General features: G+C 39.9%; 2 protein-coding genes and 1 long non-coding RNA gene across 5 annotated transcripts; 1 reads left to right on the top strand and 2 right to left on the bottom strand.

The window, feature by feature from the left end:
- The first annotated feature begins 566 nt into the window (after nucleotides 1-566).
- Nucleotides 567-13708, top strand: polq (polymerase (DNA directed), theta). Its single transcript, XM_037546095.1, has 27 exons — nucleotides 567-692; nucleotides 1604-1786; nucleotides 2392-2522; nucleotides 2768-2924; nucleotides 3021-3129; nucleotides 3384-3597; nucleotides 3720-3861; nucleotides 4288-4434; nucleotides 4622-4834; nucleotides 5659-5801; nucleotides 5886-6087; nucleotides 6175-6317; nucleotides 6418-6611; nucleotides 7304-7428; nucleotides 7542-7785; nucleotides 7924-10613; nucleotides 10697-10837; nucleotides 10921-11120; nucleotides 11238-11478; nucleotides 11567-11760; nucleotides 12043-12171; nucleotides 12320-12494; nucleotides 12574-12700; nucleotides 12788-12906; nucleotides 12984-13168; nucleotides 13256-13367; nucleotides 13450-13708. Exons 1-27 carry the CDS (start codon nucleotides 620-622, stop codon nucleotides 13638-13640), a joined length of 6924 nt encoding a protein of 2307 aa, XP_037401992.1. The 5' UTR covers nucleotides 567-619; the 3' UTR covers nucleotides 13641-13708.
- LOC108440784 lies at nucleotides 4187-5670 on the bottom strand. 2 transcript variants are annotated; one of them, XR_001858878.2, is made up of 3 exons: nucleotides 4903-5670; nucleotides 4609-4784; nucleotides 4187-4441 (listed from the first exon to the last, which is right to left on the bottom strand). It is a non-coding gene; the product is annotated as an uncharacterized LOC108440784 (long non-coding RNA). The 2 variants fall into 2 exon arrangements; XR_005131641.1 differs by having other exon boundaries at nucleotides 4187-4784.
- Nucleotides 13413-20704, bottom strand: birc2 (baculoviral IAP repeat containing 2). 2 transcript variants are annotated; one of them, XM_017719876.2, is made up of 10 exons: nucleotides 20387-20689; nucleotides 19773-19831; nucleotides 16598-18132; nucleotides 16400-16499; nucleotides 16236-16314; nucleotides 16104-16152; nucleotides 15753-15995; nucleotides 15416-15670; nucleotides 15108-15149; nucleotides 13413-14953 (listed from the first exon to the last, which is right to left on the bottom strand). In XM_017719876.2, the coding sequence occupies exons 3-10, from the start codon at nucleotides 17529-17531 to the stop codon at nucleotides 14760-14762; spliced, it is 1896 nt and encodes a 631-aa protein (XP_017575365.2). In that variant the 5' UTR covers nucleotides 17532-18132; nucleotides 19773-19831; nucleotides 20387-20689; the 3' UTR covers nucleotides 13413-14759. The 2 variants fall into 2 exon arrangements, with proteins under 2 accessions (XP_017575365.2, XP_017575366.2); XM_017719877.2 differs by lacking the exon at nucleotides 15108-15149 and having other exon boundaries at nucleotides 20387-20704.
- Nucleotides 20705-21165: the final 461 nt, after the last annotated feature.

Raw genomic sequence — 21165 nt, 5'->3', positions numbered from 1 at the left:
TTCTGTTTTTTAGCAAAATGAGAGAAAGCAGAGGATGCCTGTTGTCTTTGAACATGAGGAGCATTCACAGGCTTTGGGTGTGCATCAGCCTAAATTGACTAAAGGAACACACATTCATAAAAGTTCTGTGCCTGTGAAAAAAACAATATTAGAATCTCTATTACCAGAGAATAGAGCTCACCTGATGGAAATCAGTGAAAAGGGTCATCGAGTACCACAGATGCATTTTGTAGAACATAACAGGCCCTCAAGTCCAGGACCAGCATCGCCCACACAGGAATGTGGAAGAGCAAAAACACAAGCAAACAAGGCAAAAGACTGGAAGGACCTGGCGCAGAAGCTGCTGTTCAGCGAAAACTAAAAGCAGCAGAACAAGAAAGCAGACGCATGATCACGAATCATCATTTGTGCAGGGTTCAGAAAACTGTTCACCTCAAAAGGCAGCTGCTCACACGAAAAAGAGTTCTAATGGCGGAAAGTTAAAGTTCACAGGAGAACAGACAGTAATCAGCCCTGATGGTCCTATGAAAATGACAAAGGATTACATTCTCTTTAATCCTGCACAAGTGGCTGCTGCCAAAGAAAGGTCCTGTTTTTACAGAAACCGACTCATGGAAACATGTCCATCTCTGTGCTCACTCCTCCACCTGGTCTGGAGCTAAGCTCGCTGGGTGGCTCACAGGCAGATGCAAGTAAGGTTCTGTTTTGTCTAGAACTTTCTGTTAAATTTTAAGCATGTATAATTGTACGGTAGGGATGAGAAGCTCTTGACACCCCATGATTCCAGTTCATTTCAGTTTATGGTGCCTAAATGCGATTATAATACAATCTTTTAAGCATCTCGATCTTTAATTTCTGTGGCCTATGTAATTTTTTTGTGACGTTTATTCATTTTCACAAGTAGTTAGCTACACTCTGCTTAGTAAACTACATCTTTTTGTTTTTTATATTTAATCATAACTGATACAGCTTAGAAATATGTATTTTTTTGGGATGCATGGTCATACATGAATCATATCAGCATAAGGAGATATTTGCTCAAAACAAAATATTAGGTAGATGTTTTGATTTGACCAATGTTCCAAACAGATATTTGGTTATGTATTTAATGCCCTCTGCAAGAGCAGAATGTTAAGGTGATGCTGGGCTAAAGCTCTGAAATATCTGCATTCAGTTTTACTACATTCCAAACCCATTTGCAAATAAAACATTAATTCGGAAGCCTACGTAAATCAGATTATGGCATTTTGTACATAGGTGTAGAACTAAGATGCATCTTTTAATCAGTTATATTTCCACCCTTTCCTCTAACAGTGCACAATATGTGCAGCCACTGTATAAGTATACCCATACATACATACATACATACATACATACATACATACATTTTGTGAAAACAAATTGTTCTCAAACTGAGGTAGCACAAGTGCACTCATCTAGGCCCTGATCACATAAGATCAGTAGTAGTGTGAGTATTATTGCCCACTGTGTCTTATTTTAGAAAAGATTATGCACTATAATGCGCTGTATACTGCTTGAGAAAGTGAAACCAATCGAAGTCTGACACTCTGGAAGTAATTCAGCTGTCTCTTTCCTAACACAGCACACAGCATCCACATGGCGATTCCTGCTGATCACTCAGACCAGCTGTTACTGTCTAGCTGGGGTCTCCCCAAGCCTGTGCTGGAGAAGTATCAGAGTCTGGGTGTTAAGAAGATGTTTGAGTGGCAGGCAGAGTGCCTCATCTTGGGTAAAGTGCTGGAGGGCAGGAATCTGGTGTATTCGGGTAACTGAACAGTTGTTTTTATATGCAATATGCAGTAAATGCTATGTACTGCATTTTATGTAGTCTTTTTATATACAAATGTTTTGACATTTATAGGCTTTCAGAGTGGTTTGATGTGAAGTGGTGTATTGTAGAATAACTTGCAAACTCAGATTTCTTTGCAGTGGTAGTGAATGGAGGTTGCAATGCATAATAGTGGTCAATCTAAAAGGTTTTCTTTGAGCACTGTTTTGCCTTACAGTCCCCCATATGTACCTCTCTATGATTAATACATTAAAAACAGCCCAAAATCCTATCACAAGATATTGTAAAACGATCATCAGGCAGCCATTTAGTGGTATTAAACTTTTTGGACATTTGGTTTCTATCACCAACACTGTGAACAGTTCTGACTTGGTAAGTTTCTCTAGAATAGAGCCGTTTGTGTCAAACCACTCTAAAATACATAGTATGCTTTGTAATAATTGAATTATCTAGAAATTTTGACATTCCCCTTTAATTCTGAACAGCAAAGAATGGCTTTTTTCACTTCTTTAAATTTTATTTTTCTTAATATCCGTTTAAAGGAGCTTAAATGCATTTCTGTTTTTTTCCACCGCTTTCAGCTCCAACCAGTGCTGGGAAAACATTGGTATCAGAGTTATTAATTTTGAAAAGAGTCTTGGAGACTAGACGCAAAGCCATTTTTATTCTTCCTTTTGTGTCTGTGGCAAGAGAGAAAATGTTTTATCTGCAGGTTGGTTTGCATTTCTCATCAGTCTCCATCATTGTCATCATGTCCACACGTTGAGAGTACCTTAGCTCGTCTTTCTAAACAGTTTCTTCCTAAAAAATTCCTCAGCAGTAACCACCATATAAACAAACTGTCACAGTCATATGTTTTTTTTTTAGAAAAGTCTTTCATCAAATCATATCTACAGTACAGAATTTGCAATTTTGTGGAAAGAAGAAATTGAAATACGGAGATGTGCTTGTTTGTAGAATGTGTTTCAGGAGGCGGGTGTCAAAGTTGAAGGGTATATGGGAAGCACTTCAGCTGCTGGTGGGTTCTCTGCATTGGATGTGGCTGTATGTACAATAGAGAAAGCCAATGGACTCATTAACAGGCTTATTGAGGAGGATAGAATGGATTTGCTAGGTATTTAATATTTTACTTGCATTATTTGATGCTGAAATGTTTACGGAGATGCAGGATGTCGTCCATGTTTGATTTCTTTGCATCTTCTGTCTCCAGGAATTGTTGTTGTAGATGAGCTACACATGGTAGGGGACTCTGGTCGTGGATATTTATTGGAGCTTTTGCTAACCAAAATCCAATACATAGCAAAAAAATCGGCAAAGAGGTAAATCAGAATGTTCCACTCCAAAGTAGATATTATGCTGTTCTTAAATCTGCAATCTAATAATTCAAGGCTTCAGAAGGATCTTGTTGCTTGAATAAAGATTTAAAGATGTGAACTTGATGCTGCAAAAGAATTGCTGTTCAAGAGCAGCATTGCAGATATCTGCATTAAAGTTACAGCAAAGTAGATAATGTTGAATGATAATCAAGGAACACCTCACAACAACTTGAACATAAACCACTTTCTCTCTGTAGGTGCACTGGTGAGAGTTCCACTGATAGTGTACAGATTGTGGGAATGAGTGCCACATTACCAAACCTGGACCTCCTTGCCTGCTGGCTAAATGCTGATCTCTACCATACAGACTACCGTCCTGTGCCACTGATGGAGTGGGTGAAGATTGGCAATAAAATATATGATGGCTCCATGAATCTTGTTCGACCATTTACACCTGCTCTCCCAGTAAAGGTCAGAATGAATTACAGCACTGAAAGTATCAGTTTCTGAAATAATCGACTCCTGACAGCTGACAGTGATACTACATGGCTGTAGAGAACTGTAATGAAAGAAGCTTGTTCTTCTGTCTTCAGGGTGATGATGATCACATAGTAAGCCTCTGCTTTGAGACTGTGCAGGCTGGTCACTCTGCACTGCTCTTCTGTCCTTCGAAGAACTGGTGTGAAAAACTGGCAGACAGTATTGCCAGAGAGTTTTACAACCTTCATTACCAAGGTTTGTTTAGTGACCGTCCAATTATGTCTTCAAATTAATTTCAAGTTTATGTATTTTACATTTTACCTTTGCTTTCAATTTTTATTGGTTGCTGTAGAACCCTAATTTGTTAAATTGTGCCTAAACTAAAATATTATTAACAATAATAATGCATTTGGCACCTTTTTATGAAACATGTTTACAAAGTGCTCTACAGAACAATTAAAAGAAAATACAGAAGGGAGAGAAAAAAAATACAGTTTAGTAAATGGATGATAAAAGGTCAAAAATAACTGCTAAATAAACAACAGTAATGTGCAATAGAAAAGACAAAAACATCCTGCGATTCCAGGAAAATGCTGATTTTATTAAAGTACATCATTAAATATGTGTGTGTTAAGCAGTCATTTGGATGATGTCAGTGCAGAAAGTATATATCCTTTGCAGAGAAGCAGTCAGACTCTGGAGTCCAGTCTGTGTCTTTGAACCAAGAAGGTCTTCAGGAAGTGGTTGCTCAGTTAAAACGTTCTCCTGCAGGCCTCGACCAAGTGCTCCAGCGCACTGTTCCCTGGGGAGTTGCGTTCCACCATGCAGGTAACCACTATTAGAATGTACTTATTCATTATTATAATGAGAGAAACACTATAAAGATATATGATTCTGTTGGGTTACACATGGCGAAGGCATGAATAAAACAATATTTTATCAAATTACTGACTGTTAGTCCTTGCATTAACAGCTGTGTCTAGCACAACTATCACAGTGTACCTTTTTGGCTTAGGTTTGACATTTGATGAGAGGGACATCCTGGAAGGTGCTTTTCGTCAGGGCTACATCAGGGTCCTTGTCGCCACTTCCACTTTGTCCTCTGGTGTAAATCTGCCTGCCCGCCGTGTGATTATCAGAACCCCAGTGTTCAATGGGCATCTGCTTGACATACTGACCTACAAACAGATGGTGGGACGAGCAGGGCGTAAAGGAGTGGACACGGTTGGTAGGTGCTGTTTTTTTATATAAACTCTAAAGAGTTAACAGATTTGAAAATGAATTTAAGAACCATACCCAATAAAAATGTGAAGAAAATGGTACTCCTGACAACTATGGAAGACCTGCTTGACCACCAAAACTGTCACCGTCAGATAAACGCTACTTTAAAGATTTTATCTCTGAGAAAAAGTAGAAAATCAAGCTCCACAGGTGTTTCTGTCCATCCTTCCATTGTGAGAAGACAAGTCAATGTTATGGGTCTGAAAGGACGTGTAGCTGTAAAGAAGCAAAAAAAAAAAAAAAATTGTGAATCGAGCAAAACTGCTGGTGTTCAACAGTGCACTGGCCACCCCAAAGTCCAGAACTCGGCTTCCTTGAATGTGTTTGGGTTTACCTGAATCATAAGAGTTTCTAAGACTGAACTTCGGAGGTGTGGAAAAATATCCTTGCAGATTTATTTGAAAAGTTGAAAGTATGTCTGCCAGATAGAATGAAAACTGTTTATCGAGGCAAAGAGTTGAAACACTGAACCAGTTATGATATTATATTTAGTTGGTGAGGTCTCTGTAATTTTCTGTTAAATATGTCTTCTCAGTTTAAGTAAATGAAGGATGCTCTCTGTCTCTTGAAAATTACTGTATGGCTGTACATGTTAAGGAATAAAGTTTATTCAGCAACTGCATCTAGAGAGTTAAAAATGTTTGTTATCTTCAAGAAAATCTTTGTAAGTGACTGGATGCTACAGATATTAGAGAGATTAAAATTTTTAAAATGGTGATACATTCCTTTGAATTTTTGCCACTAGTCAGTGCTTCTTCTGTATTGTGCCAGGTGAGAGTGTGCTGGTCTGTAAGGAAGCCGAGCACATGAAGGGGGTGACTCTGATCCAGGGCTCCTTAAAGCCCATCAGCAGTTGCTTGGTGAAGCGGGAGGGGGAAGGTGTCACTACCAGCATGCTCAGAGCCATCCTGGAGGTACGTGAGCAATTTATGACTTCACAAATAACCATACATGCAAATTGTCAGATAATGTAAACCTCTTGTCTCTTCCAATGGAAGATTATAGTTGGTGGAGTTGCCAGCACACCAGAGGAGGTGAGGACATATGCATCTTGCACTTTACTGGCAGCCAACATGGCATCTATGCAGCGAGATCAAGGTGGTGAACAGCCAGAAACTGCTCGCAGTCACGGGGCCATTGAGGCCTGCATGGATTGGCTGATGGACAACGAGTTTATTCATATCCAAAAGGAATGCGATAGTGAGGAGACTTGCTTTACAGCAAATCTGTGTCACTTATTGTGTGGATCATGTGTGAACATCGTCTAACTGTCCCTTTATTTTGCAGCAGAGAGATACTGTCCAACACATCTGGGTTCTGCCACTCTGTCGTCATCTCTGTCACCCCCAGAAGCCCTTGGAATTTTTGCAGACCTTCAAAGAGCAATGAAAGGGTTTGTCCTGGAAAATGACCTCCACATTCTTTATCAGGTAGAAAAATCACTTGACTGCTAAATATTAGATAAATAAATTCAGAAATTTTGAGATAATTGTACCAACCGATTTTTGATTGTTGTCTACACATTTTTAGATAACACCAGTGTACGTTGACTGGACGACAATAGACTGGTACCAGTTCTTCTGTCTGTGGGAGCAATTACCTTCTGCAATGAAACGGGTTGCAGAAATGGTGGGCATACAGGAGAGCTTTCTGGCACGCTCTGTCAGTGGAAAATTAATAGCCAAAACAGAAAAGCAGCGCAGACAGATGGCCATTCACAAGCGGTAAGTTGATATCTAAAATTGTAGCCAGAATTCTCGGTCAGATGTTTGTCTTAAGAAGAAAAAAGGGAATTTCCACAGATTTTTTTTTAATTCCGGCAAAAATAAATGGTTAAGATGTCAACAGTCATTCAGGGTAGTTTGATGTGAAATGCTCCGTTCTAGAGAAACTTGTTCATGGGGTGGTGACAGGAACCACGATCCTAAAGTGTTTAATGTGTGCCTTATGTGTGAGACATTGTTTTACTATAGGTTGGAAATTATATTTAGATGTTTTTAATCCATTTAGACCCAAGAGGTACATGAAGGGTTTTGTTAGGTAATGAAATAGCTATATTTGCATTGTAGACATTGTAAACCCTATCAGCCTGTTCCTATCACCACCTTTGTAGATAAATTGACCACTTTCATTTCTTTACATTGACCATTACACAGAAGCACTCTGAATGAATTTGGTAATATGTCAGTGATTGAATTATGCAGGGAAACATAGTGGAACCCTTCTTTTAAGAAACTGGAATAATTTAGATGTTTCCCAGAAAAAAAATGTTTACCTCCCACTTTGGGGAAACAAATTGCAGAATTATTTGCATGACAGCAAAGACAAAATTATTTAGTAAATTTAATTACACTTCATTCACATATTGCCAAATCAGACGTAAGGAAAGAATGTCACTCTCATTTTGTCTTTATAGCTTTTTTACTACGCTTGTGCTGTTTGATCTGGTCAGTGAAGAACCTCTTGGAACAGTTGCAAAGAAATATGGCTGCAGCCGAGGACAGCTGCAGTCACTTCAACAGTCAGCGTCGACCTATGCAGGTTTTCTTGGTTCTTTATTTAAATCTATACAGCTTTGCAAACTCTCAGCATGCAGTGATCAGTACTGAACATCTGTGCCATTTCATTTCATAACATGCTTTTTTGAATCTCAGGTATGGTTACAGTCTTCTGTAATCGACTTGGATGGCACAACCTTGAGCTGTTATTGTCGCAGTTCCAGAGCCGGCTCAGTTTTGGAGTACAGAGGGATCTTTGCGATTTGGTGCGTATCTCATTGCTAAATGCCCAGAGAGCACGTGCACTCTACAGTGCAGGGTTGGTCACTGTGGCGGAGGTGGCAAGAGCCAAAATTGCTGATGTGGAGAAGGCCCTAAGGAAAGCCATTCCTTTCAAAAGGTATAGTTTGTAGTAGGTTTAGTTTTAATCTAGTTTTGGCTGTTTTTTTTTTTTTTTTTTAATATTTAAATGCAGTGAAAATATCTTTTCTTTCTTTTGTATTTTTTCTTATTTTAATTTAGTTTTTTTAATTGGCAGTTCTAGGCAGGCGGTAGATGAGAGTGAGGAGGACGCTCAGGAGCGAAGGAGCATGCGCTGTATCTGGGTGAGTGGAAAGAAGGCCTTGACTGAGAGTGAGGCTGCAGAGCAAATAGTGTTGGAGGCCAGGTTGCTCCTTCAGCAGGACTTGGCACTCCTTGGAGTGGAGTGGAACCCCAATTCTCTCTCGCCAGAGGCCAGAACAAGCTCTTCTGATGAATCACCAGTGTCCCAGGATTCCAAATTACACACACTAGGACAGCTACAAACTGAAAGTTTATCTGGAGAGAAGAACACTAACTTTAATACAGAACAGAGACTGAGGAACAGCATAAAAGGACATCATATATCAGCTGATCAAAATCCTGTGTCTGAAAACGAAACTCAGTATCCTGCTGGACCACTAGAGGATCCTATGGATATGGATACAGCAGATCAAACTAAGAAAACTACTGCAGGACATTTGTGTGTGGCCTCTACTAGCACAGGAAACACTGAACAGCAGTCTATTGCATTACATAAAGTGCTCAAATCCATAAATGCTAAAGACAAAGATTATCACAACGGCCACAAAACTGCTGAGATGTCATCACCCCTTCTGAAAAAATCATCTCTAAAGGGTTGTGGACATGATTCTGGTCTACAAAATGAGTCTTCCTCATGCAATGACAGTCATTCTGTAGGTCCACTGTCAAAACGTAGAAAGATGGAAGGGGATGAAATTAAGACCACTGAAGCTGAAGAACCAGGTACCCTAACAGTTGTAGCCCCAAGAGAGTTAAACCAAACAGCATCAACTGTTTTTGTGGGAGTTCCTAAATTGAATAATTGTCACTCTGAAGTGGACATCAAAACACCACCAGAGGCAGGTAGATGTCAGAATTCAGATTATGTATTAAAACAAAAGCTACTGTGTGAGCCTATGGTGTCATCTACGTCCTTTGGTCCATCATATCTCACGGAGATTCCATTGTTAACTGGTCATCATTTCCCATCATCTGATGGGAAAAAATGCAAGTCTAAATCACAAGATTTACATCAAGATGCAGATCTCCAGATGACACTTACTGAAACTGAAACGAAAAAGGGGAATTACAAAAACTCAGACTGTTACAGGAATGTGAATGATGAAAACAAAATGCCAGCACAACATGAATATGAGAAGACTTCAATGGGCTTTTTGATGAATTCTGAGGTAAAATCTAGAGTTGCAACTGATGTCATAGGGAATTCAGGGGACAATTGTAATTCTCCAGACTTGTACACAGGTGAATTAGAATTTGGTGACAGTTTTCAGCTTGATACACAGACTGAAAGAATATTACTACAAGAGGACAAGATGCCTCATTACAGCAGTTTAGATGTTATTGGTGAAGTTAAGACAACAAATAATCATGTTGGCACACTAGATCAACTGTCCAACCAAATCTCACATCCTGAAAATAAAAATTTAGTACCACACAGCACGCCTGAAGACAAAAACAGCAAGAAAGATGAGGGCATATTCTTTTCCAGCAATGTTCCAAATAAGCAACATTTGCCATCAACTGAAGCCAAACCTAAATATAACATTTCACTGACAGACAGCCAAATGGAGAACATTCTTAATTTTACCAACCATGTGCCTGAGGGAGAATCTTGTGAAATGAAATTAAACTGTGAGGAACCTCAAGTCCAAAAGGAGAGATCTGTTATGGATAATAGTCTCAATAGGAGCAGCAGCTTTCTGTTTGATAGTATATATGACAGCTCTGTCTTGGAGCCCATGGAGGAGGAGGAGGCAGAGGAGGAGGCAGGAGTAGATAAAGACGCAGAAGGGAACCAACCTATGGAAAATACTAGGTCACATGCCCCAACCACTGAATTTAATGAAGAAAGGAAGGATGATGTGGAGGATCAAGAAGCAGTACAGTGGGGCGAGTCTTCCTTCAACCTGTCAGAATGGGGAGACTCACTCCTTGTTGGAGAGCACTATCTAGAAAAACTTAAGGTCTGTGCTGGAACAAAAGTAAGCTCAAGTAAAGCAGAAAAGCCCTGTTACACAGATGACATTGTGTCTGAGTTACAAATATCACAAAGCAAGGCACTTTGTTCAGAAACTGTTGCTGATTCCTCATTTAATTTTAGCCCAGGAATGCAAGACATTTTTGATAAATGGGCTGATCATTTTTCCACCCTCCACGAACCTAACACACATTCTGGGCTTGAACATGTAAATCAAAAAGGCTTGAGGTCAGAAGATTTCCATGTAACCAAGCCACATACAGTGAGCCATGATCTTATTCCACCAACACCTGTTTCTGAGCCTGTCACACCCAGGGTCAAAATAACAACTTTGGCTGTACAGTCACCTATAAATCCCAGAGGTGACCTAGAGGCTAGGATGAATTACCATACAAGTCCTTCTCTCAAAGATGATCAACCTCCTTGTTTGGAGCCGAATGCCATGTCAGAGTTGGACACATCTGAGGGCTTTTCGCTGCAGCTTTCTGAGAATGCCTCTCCTTCTGCCTCCAACCCAAGCAGTCCAGAATCCTTCTCGATTATTGATGTAGCAAGTGACAGACGGCTTTTTGAAACATTTGTAAAGGAATGGAAAACGAAAAAGAGATTTTCTCTTTCTGTTGCTTGTGAGAAGAAAGATAATGCAGGGCAACCAGAATCTGCTATCGGAGGCAAATTTAAAAAAGGTATATCTTTAGATAGATCTGCAGCATTCTAACTTCTTAATATGGAAACTGTATCCCACTCACTAATGTTTTGGTTTCTAAAGCAACTACCCCAATGAGGAACAATAGAAAACATGGGTTTGTCATGAAAGGACATGAGAATCTGATCGTCATTGGCCTATCTGTATGTTGGGGAGGAAAGGATGCATATTATTTATCACTACAAGAGGAGCTAACAGACACTGGTACAAAATCTAAATCTTTCACTTTTGGTATTAGCATTAAACTTACTGCCTTGTTTTTAACTTAAGTTGATGTTGCCAAACAGCTATAAGTGCTAGCTTAGCACCCCCTTCACTTGATGAAGATCTGGCAGTGGGAGAGAGACTGGAGAAAATTCAAGTGTGTTTGTCAAGGTCGTCTTCAGGTGCTGATAGAGTGATGGCTGCTTATGACTTCATTCAGTTATACAAGACTCTACTTCTGGCATGTGGACTTGCAATAAAAGGCACATTTGAAGATCCCAAGGTGAGTGGAACAGACACTGACATTTTGTTTTATCTGTCAGTCAGTGATTTAAGATTGCTCTGATTGTATTTAGCTGGGTAGCTTGTCTGATAATTGCAAACTTATTGTTAATTCCAGGTTGCTTGTTGGCTTCTGGATCCAGGCTCCAAGGAGCGCACCCTTCACAACATGGTAACAAATTTTACTCCTCAGGACCTCCCCTTGTTAGATGGAATTAGCTCTGGACAAGGTGTGGAAAGTCTGGGGATGTATGGAGATCCTAGTCAGTCTGGACGCTACAGAGCAGCCATTGAGTCGGTTCTTGTTTTCAGGATCATGGCACAACTCCACGGCCTTCTGGCAAAGGATGGTTTCTTAGGTGCCAGCCATTTTCTTTCCATCAAATTAAACTTTTGGTGTAGTTATTGCTTTTCATGTTGTAAAAAGTCTTCTTTTTTGTCTGTCAGATGTGTTTCAGAAAGTGGAGATGCCCACTCAGTACTGCTTAGCTCTGTTGGAGTTGAATGGTATTGGGTTTAGTATTGCAGAATGTGAAGCTCAGAAACATGTGATGCAAGCTAAGCTCAGTGACCTGGAATCCCAGGCCTACCAGTTAGCTGGTCACAGCTTCTCACTGACCAGCCCTGAGGATGTTGCTGAGGTCAGTGGTTTTTTTTTTTTTTTTTTTGTTTTTTGTTTTTTTGGGGGGGGGAACCTTAAATGTTTTTTTTTCTATGGAAATTTTTGGTTCTGTCCCCCCTTCCCTCTCTTAATGAAACTGAATAGTGCTATTGCAGGGAAAGGCCAAAGCACTTTAGCATTTAGTATTCCACCATTAATAAATTATGAAGGTCTTGAGACAACTTAAGTTTTTAAAAAACAGAAAAACATTAAAATATGCAGGATTGTTTGACTCCCTGTTCTACTGTTTCACCATACTCAGGTACTGTTTCTTGAGCTGAAGCTTCCTCCCAATGGTGATTTGAATAGTCTAAAGAATAAAAAGACTTTAGGATACACCAGAAGGGCAGGAGCCCGCATAAAGCTTTCCAAGCAGTTTAGCACAACCAAGGTACATATTCTGCAGTCTTGCAGTTCTCTTTTACACCTACATGCATTACAGAATCTAAAAACTTCATTACAATTCATTATTAATGCAGCCATTTAAGTTTACCCTTCACACATTAAAAATGATTCATTTTAATTTTGAATTTATCCAGGATGTACTAGAAAAGCTCAAGCTATTTCATCGGTTACCAGGAGTCATCTTAGAGTGGAGGAGGATAACAAACGCCATGACAAAGGTGGTATTTCCCCTACAAAGAGAGAAGACCTGGCACCCTAAACTGAGGATGGACAGAATTCACCCTGTCTCACAGTCCCACACAGCTACAGGTACAAAAAAAAGTTGGAGAAATACTGCTTCTTTAAATTTGTTTCCCCAACATATTTACAAATTATTTTCCCAACTTAGGGAGAGTGAGCTTCACTGAACCCAATATTCAGAATGTGCCAAAAGACTTTGAAATCCAAATGCCAGCTCTTATTGGAGAAAGCCAACCATCTCAAAACAACATAAAAAGTATTTCCAGCAAGACACGGTAAGCATCTGTGTTCATGACAGAGTAATGCATAATTAATTATTTTCTACTCAATTTTTATTCATTCATTTATTTTATTTTTTTAAGGACTAAAATATCAAAGGCAAATCATCGGTTAATGGGTTTGCTCAAAGATTCAGACAAATCTCCAGAAAAGGGGATGCCTTTTTCTGTCAGCATGAGGCATGCTTTTGTTCCTTTCTCAGGTAAGGAATCACTTATGATAAATGGGTGCATGAAATGTCAGAATTTTGATTTGTTTAATACACATTGATTTTTCTAGGAGGACTAATTCTAGCTGCTGACTACTCCCAGTTGGAGTTGCGCATATTGGCTCACTTGTCCTGTGATAAACGGCTTCTTCAAGTACTCAACAGTGGTGAAGATGTTTTCAAAAGCATAGCTGCAGAGTGGAAGATGGTGGACCCTCCATCTATTGATGACTGCACAAGACAACAGGCAAAACAGGTAAGACCTGGCTGTTCCAGTGCTCCTTAGAATTATACTAATGATGTAGCATCAGTAAGTGAGACTGTTGTGATCTTATTTTCACAGATTTGTTATGGAATCATTTATGGCATGGGAGCAAAATCATTAGGGGAGCAAATGGGTATTGATGAAAATGATGCTGCCTGTTACATTGAAACGTTTAAATCCAGGTACACAGGTAAGTAAATCCAACTAGTTCCAGGCTTGAAAAACAATTACATGATTAGGCCTCATCACAAGGTACTTTATTTTGCTCAAAGGTATACAGGCATTTCTTCGTCAGACTGTAAAGAACTGCAGCAAAAACGGTTTTGTCAAGACATTACTTGGCAGGAAGAGATATCTACCTGGGATCAAAGACTCAAATGTGTACATAAAGTCTCATGTAAGGTTCATGTTATATGTTTCCAGAATACATGGAAATATTGTTGAGCCAATCAAACATTTTTAATAAGTAGAGCTCTCCCACGCTTCAGGCAGAGAGGCAAGCTGTGAATACAACAGTCCAGGGGTCTGCTGCTGACATTGTAAAATTGGCCACTGTCAATATCCAGCGCAGACTGGAGGCAACTTTTCCTGAAGTGCCACCTTCACATCACCATAACCAAAGTGAGACAGGTAAGCCAGATTCCATTCTTCGAGGCTAAGGTGATCTTATTATTGATTATTAATGGTGAGTTTCTCAGCAGAGAAGGGACGGTATAGGCCTCGATCCAAGCCTTTAAGAGGAGCCTTCTTCATACTACAGCTACATGATGAACTCATCTATGAGGTTGCAGAGGAGGATATAATCCAGGTAAAGTAGAAATTCCTTTTGGATGTTGAACTTTTTTAGCACCCTGATCTGCCTTCACAATCTCTCTTTTTGGCAGGTTGCACAAATTGTGAAGTGGGAAATGGAATCTGCTATGAAACTACATGTAAAGCTCAAGGCAAAAGTTAAAGTGGGTCCAAGCTGGGGAAACCTTCAAGATTTGGATATCTGAAATACATTGATTTGACTCACTAGACTACGGTCCTGTTTGCACAAATATTTGAAAAACACTTTAAATACACTGGCATACACTTTCTCTTTCAGCTATTTTAATTAACCTAAATGAATTGTCAGATTTTTAAAGTCTTATTATGGGTATTAGATATTTTAGTACTGTAGAAATCAATGGTAATGTGTCACTTGTTTCAATTTCAACTGAAAAGTAACCAAAATGAGTTCAAGGGACCAAAATTTAATCATTAATAAAACTTTTATTTGCCTTTTCTAAAACACTCCTGTACTAGCAATGTTTCTTTTTGATTTTATAATGAAATTTTGATTTTACAAGCGAACACCATTTTATATGCATTTTAATACTTTATTCATTTCCAGTACGGGTCGAGTACTAAGCTTGAGAGTTGTGCCGCCCCCCCCCCCCCCGCTATCCCAAAACATCTCAACGGTTACGTTAAATCATCCTAGTGATCACCTTTGTGTTACTTCGGAACAAATCTGCATGCCACAATGAAGGGGAAAAAAAGTACACGACATTCTAAAAATGTCTTAAGAAACCACCATGTATGTAGTATTTACCATTTAAGACAGAAAGGTGCGGACAGTGCCTTTTACCAAGCCTCTACATATGGGACACTTGCGTAGTGACGGAGCACATTCTTTACACACCACCAGGTGCCCACAGGGAATGAAGACAATGTTGACCTCCTTATCCATGCAGACTTTACATGTGCGTTCCTCCTGAAGTCTCCTCAGCTGTTCCTCCATAGGAAGGTCTGTAAGACAAAAGGAAATTTATTTATTCATAATAGTTCCATTAATGCTCACTGTTTCAGGGCAGGCTCTATATCTGATTCCCTTAGCGTGATGGCTACAAACTTAAAAAAAAGACAACCAAAAAAAAACAAAACCTCTCGTGTTTGAGTATACCTGAAAGATCTTGACTCGGTGATGCAGCTTCATTTGTCTGGGCTGAAATTGCAGTGAAAAGAACATAAAATGGATTGTCAGTATTATGTAGTGAGGTATGCTTGCTGTGGAATTCTCCCTGCATACTTTAAAAATTGATAAATGTTATTTGAGCATCACCTCAGTTCATTTAAGGGGATCCCATTTAAATGTTCCTACATGTTAGCCATGCCACCAATATTGACTACAAGGGGTTTTACAGGGACGACGACTAACATGGAACACTGATACTTCAGACATTTCCAGGCAATACAGCAAAAGTTAAATACCCATTAGCTCTCTTAGGAGGTACACATCATTCTTTTTAATCCAGTTGCGGAAGACCTCTGCAGCGGCATTTCCTTTTGACAACACCAAATCGATGAGTTGGCCTGTTTGCTGCTTGACTGAAGTGCAGTTGCGTATGGTGTCATACTCCTTCTGTGAAATAACACTCTCTTCAAGGAGATGATCCATTAGACTCTGAACACTTTTCAACCGCTGAGTCAAGGCAGTATGATGCTTTTTCAGAAAAGTAAATCCATCTGCAAAACAAAAATTAGAGATCACAAAAAGACACCAATCTCTCAGCATTTGCACCAATCAACAAACTTCAACTAAACTTGCCTGAAGCCATTTCTTCTGCAAAAAGCTCTCGCTCCTCCTCTCTTTTTTCATCCTCAGCACTTAGCAGGTCAGACACCAGTTCCTGTACAGTTTTATAGTTTTCTCCACTGGTGAGAATTTTGCTCTGGACAGTCTGTTTCACTAAACTCCGCTCAAAGCCCATTTCTAAAGCCGACTTCACCACAGGTGTGTTCATCATTACAGCATCTTCTGAACGCTCTTCTCCTGGACCCAGATGTACAACTAATAACAAAAATAATCAGGGCATGTAACAGTATGTTAGATGCAGTATCAGTATGTTTTATAGTGCTCAAATAATGCTCTTGCCATGCTCTCTTTTTTTGTACTCACCAGGTGGATCAACAAATTCCCTTGAGTTGTTGTCTCCATTAGTTAATAGCTGTGGGACAGTATTACAGTTCATCTCCCATTATAACCAAATTCAGAGTTGAAAAAGCAACAAGAAAGTTATTTTACCCCTACCTGTTCAAACAATCTTGGAAATCTTGCTTGAATCTGATGAACAAACTCTTGTCCTTTCTCTTGCAAAAGATACTCACACCTACATCATCAAGAACAGTTTTAAAACAATGTCAGTCATATTTTGCAACAAAATCAAACACTGGGAAACAAAATTGCTTTTTCACCTTGGAAACCATTTGGCATGTTCCACCCATGGATCGTCACCCGATTCCCAACATCTAAGTCCTCCATCACAGCAAAAGCACTTCACGTCATCATTACGACCTACCGATAAACAAAAAAGTTGTTTACTAGTAACACTGATAATAGGAAAGTGAAAAAACAACCTCATAATATTGCAAATGCCCTAAACATAACCTTACCAACATAGTAAAAGCCAGCCTTGGCCAGCTGATCTGGTCGAACTGGTATTCTTGCAGGCCAGTTAACAAATGTAAGCAACCTCTCATCACACTGTTGCATCGCTGGGTTGGAAACATTAGCCAGTCCACTACCCGTGGCAATGGACACATTATCTGCACGGTCACCTCTCACAAAGCGGCAGTTAGGATAGTGTCTCTGGTGCTCAGATACTGCCCTATCTCCAGGCTCCCAATTGCTGAGCTGCCCTCCACAACTGAAGCAAGCCACTCTGTCTCCCTGGCCAAGATAGTAGAAACCAGCCTTTGCAAGTTCAGCAGGGGTGACTGTTGCGACGGTCCAGTTCTGGAAGGTGTCCAGACGTTCTTGCTCCCGACGCATGCTTGGATTGTGGCAAGCAGGAGGTCGCTGATGAGACATATCCTCAACTCCACGAGATGAGAGAGGACTGGAGGGGGCAAGGTTGTTAAAACCCATGTTGAGGTAACCAGCCTGCTCATCTGTCTGGCCTGATGTTGAAGCAGCTGCAGATGAAGTACTGGTTGCAGTAGAGGCAGGAGCACTGATCTGTAGGACAGCCACATTGCGGAGAGGAGAAAAGGCAGAATGGGAGGATGACAAGAGGTTGGCTGTGGAAGGTAAGCTCTGGATGAAGGTACAGTTGGGAGACAGCTGTTTGTGCCTTTCTGCTGGGCATTCCCCTGACTGCCAGTTCTCAGCAGTCACATTGCAGCGGAAACACTGAACACGATCACCTACACCAGTGTAATAAAACCCAGCACGGGCAAGGCTTCGTTCTGTCACAGGCGTGGTGGAGGGAAACTTTGCGAAGGTAGAGATGCGATAAAGTTCACTTGTATTATCATACTGTAGGTCTGCTGGTGCACTGTTTCGGCACAGACCTCTTAGAAAAGGACTGTTTTGCAGAATTTCCATTGTAAGCAAGGAAAGAGGGATGTCCTTCAGGGAGAAAGGCTTTACTGAGACAGTTGAATTCAAGATGACAACAACAAAGACGATCAAAGATCATCACTTGTGGCCAAAAATAACAAGAGATCAAACTAATCAGCCAGTAACCTAGATGTTCACATACTCGCACCTGATGGAACGACACACAACCAAGGGTCCAGATGAACGCAAATGCAACTGAGATCCTGACATGTGAAACTGCTAGAAAAACATAACAGATCCACTACAAAGAATGTGAATTAACGTAAATTAAGTCTGACTATCAATACGACCTGTCTGCATTCATCCAGGATCACTAATAAACAAAACAAAGCCATACAGAGAAGATCTTTTTACATGAGGCATGATGTATTAATGGAAATACCTACGTTAAAGTGAATACTACGCATTGTTAACTGACTCCCTGGATGTGCCAAATAAAGCCTTTCTCCCTGCTGAACATCCCTCAGGTTGGAGTTTAGGTATCCATGACAGAAGATTAAATGTAATTATGAAATGAAAGTATGTCCTTTCAAACAAAGATGTTTGGCTTAATAGGCGATACTTCCTCACGTCAGTGTGGCCGCTCCTGGAGATAACAGAAGACAGGACAAAGTTTAATTTCATGCTTTGGCAAAATTCAGTTTTAGCTGAACACAATACCGGGATTGGTTTAACTAGTTAGAGACTTCCACTTGCAGTCACTGCAAACACAGAACTATTATGTCAAGATACTTTCTTACTTTCAGCTAGGGGGGAGCATTATGAACACATGAATTATTGTGATAAATTATTTCCCAATATGCTATTCAGAGCATAGCATGAAGTAATGAAGTAAGTCGCTCTGGATAACTTTGCTCTTACTGCAGTCCAGTATGTGAAATGTTATTCGTAGTTTTAAACAGCATTTGTTTTAAACATGGCAGTACTTTTCTGTTCCAACTTATCAGATGTCTGAAAAACAAAAGTGAAATCACATATTGTGAAAACCTCTTGAACTACTGTGATACTACCTTTTTGCCACATCTCTAGTTGCTTATTTCTAGACATACCCTTTAAAAGTTAAACACAATGAATATGTTGCTGAATACACATTAACATGAATGACCATAGAGACCCAAGAAATGATATACTGAGATGATGGCTGAGGAAAGAACTGCAAATTAACTGTTTTGTCCTCCTTTATTATCAAAAAATTAATCACATCCTTTAATGGAGTAAAACTGGTAGAATTACCTAAGCATTTTCGAGGGCTTCTTTTCTAGAATTCAAGCAAAATTTTGGCAACTAAGGTAGGAAACCACAAAAAAAACTTGCTGGTAAATTCCTTTTCATATTAATCAGAAACCACATTAAATGAAACCAATAAGTAAGCTTAGTTATATGATGAAACCACCCAGTAATACAAAAGTGCAGCTGGTTTCATTATGAGATTTTGATTCAACCAAGTAGCCCAAGCAAAGGTTATACTTCAGCTGATAGAACTCAGAAGGGTTGTAGCAGTATGAGACATACACACAACGTTTAGGACAAATCATAAGCCTTATCTGAGCTACACTGGGTGAGTAAAATATTAAATAGGACGAAATTGCGTGCCGAACATATTTGGCTGCAATTAGGTACAAGATTTCTTCAGTTTCATCAACCACGCCTACAGAACAAGTCTGAATCGGACCAAACAGTTTCTCAACCAAATATCAGACTTAACATTTCACCCAAGCTAAAGGATTAGATGAAACCTGATGGACTGGTAGGCTCTCCCTTCCTGAAAGTGTTACCCAGCACTGAAGGATTTAAAATATCCAGGCCACACTGTCGCATGCAATTATGGCTTACGCCCCATTACTTCTCAAATGTCGTCACTTTTTCGACAGGTTATAACAATTTGGCTACATTATGGTAGCACAGCTAACTTCATATTCAACGTAAAGCCGCTGAGCTGGAAACCTAGGTTAATTTGATAGCTAGTGGTGGTTTTCTTGATTGTAATATGAATAAAATAGGCTATCAGGCTAACGTTAGCCGTAGAGTTGACGTCTGCCTAGTTACTAGCTAACGTAGCTAGGTTACACGACCCGATAGCCTCCATTTTGAGAGGGGTTTTCCCCCTCACGTCGCCAGCCACAAATAACGCAGCTAGCTGGCTTAACAACGAAGACGGACGATGACAAAAGCAAAGGAAAATGTAACCGTTCCCCAAGCACTCGGTGGGTGGGGGAACAAACTCACCAACACACGCAGACGAACCGAGTTGTAAAGATAAGATCTGAGAAAACAGCCTCGCCTGCCTGGAAGGAAAGAAAGGAAAATGAGAAAATGGAACCTGCTTTTACTGCTGACGTCTCGGCCTCTGACGATGAAACCACGTTAAAAGACTCCAGTCGTGTTCACATGAGAGACATCAAATATTGCATGATTAAAATATAAAATATTAACATTTCTATTTATTTCATATTATACGTGTGTTTGTGTCCTACTGGATATTCGGCAAGGTCACAAATACTCAAAATACACAAAATTGTACCCGCAGATTAAACAGTGATGTTACAGAGTGACATAACTTATTTTTTCATATATTGTTGTTACATCTCTGTAAATGTAAATTTGATATTATTAACGGCATTAAACAAAAAAGCCTCCCTGAAGCTGAAAATGAGCCATAAACTAAATGTTGTGAGAGAAGAATGGACATTTTTTACACGAATATACATGTTTGTATATTGTGCCGTTACAAATGAGTGAAACTAAACGCGCAGCTGCTGGTGGATTAAATGAGAAACATTCAGTCCAGAGCAGCAACGTGAGCTAGAAGAACTTACACAGACCAAGCCGACATTACTTACCCCAACGTTCTGTCAGCCTAGGTGACCCGGATGTAAGTCAGTCTACAGCAATGGTGACTAAAAACTCGAACCTGTTCCGCCGGATTCAGAGCTGCAAACCAGATCTGTTCTCCTGCATGGGGTTATTAAAAGGCCTGTAATGTTTTAGGTACTTTCCAGTTAAGAAACCCCCCCTGTTACCGATACAAGTTCCGCCTCCGAACCGGAATCGGCGCACAGAAACCTAACTACGTTATCTGTGGGTCAGCAGCGAAAGCAGGATATGACTGCATGGTGGAAAACCTTAAAACGGGACGGAGTAAATTAAAACCAACTTCTGTTCTTTTATTTTTGTGACTTTTACAATGACCGAAACTAAAGGCGATCTGCGCAGATGCACTGTTTTCAAGTGAATAGTAGGAGAAAGGAGAGGAGCAGAGGACTTCCGGAGTGCCGGGCGCCTCTCCGCAGCCTGCATGTAGTTGAATGTTGATCTTCAGAAATCCTGCGTCTCACGTCTTGTTTAGGTTTTATCGTGCCATTTTCAGCTTAATGAGCGTGAATGAAGTGTCCACATTTTTATGTGATGGTCTTTTTGGTGACCTTGTATATCAGTGTTGCAGATAACGTTGTGTATATATATCAGCAGCGTTAATGAAATTAATAGCACTTATTACTTAGCCACAGTCATCAAAGTCACTATCGTTATTCGAATAATTTAGTTTGCGTTCATCATTAGCCCACTATTTATTGGTTGATTGATTTGATTGAAACTCAATACGACCCGAAAGAGTAAAAAG

This window comes from Pygocentrus nattereri, chromosome 16 (genome assembly GCF_015220715.1).
Source record: "Pygocentrus nattereri isolate fPygNat1 chromosome 16, fPygNat1.pri, whole genome shotgun sequence".
In the NCBI taxonomy this organism is placed as follows: domain Eukaryota; kingdom Metazoa; phylum Chordata; class Actinopteri; order Characiformes; family Serrasalmidae; genus Pygocentrus; species Pygocentrus nattereri.
The sequence above is the reverse complement of the archived record's forward strand: the minus strand, read 5'-3'. Positions and strand labels throughout refer to the sequence as shown.

Excerpts from the sequence above, each read along its gene's own strand:
- birc2 (XM_017719876.2), bottom strand. The coding sequence starts at position 17,531 with ATGGAAATTCTGCAAAACAGTCCTTTTCTAAGAGGTCTGTGCCGAAAC. Across the intron at positions 15,671-15,752 it reads TGCAGAAGAAATGGCTTCAG|ATGGATTTACTTTTCTGAAA; the intron begins GCAAGTTTAGTT and ends TTTGTTTTGCAG. Across the intron at positions 14,954-15,107 it reads ACCGAGTCAAGATCTTTCAG|ACCTTCCTATGGAGGAACAG; the intron begins GTATACTCAAAC and ends TTTGTCTTACAG.
- polq (XM_037546095.1), top strand. The coding sequence starts at position 620 with ATGTCCATCTCTGTGCTCACTCCTCCACCTGGTCTGGAGCTAAGCTCG. Across the intron at positions 11,479-11,566 it reads GGCAAAGGATGGTTTCTTAG|ATGTGTTTCAGAAAGTGGAG; the intron begins GTGCCAGCCATT and ends TTTGTCTGTCAG. Across the intron at positions 12,701-12,787 it reads AGTATTTCCAGCAAGACACG|GACTAAAATATCAAAGGCAA; the intron begins GTAAGCATCTGT and ends TATTTTTTTAAG.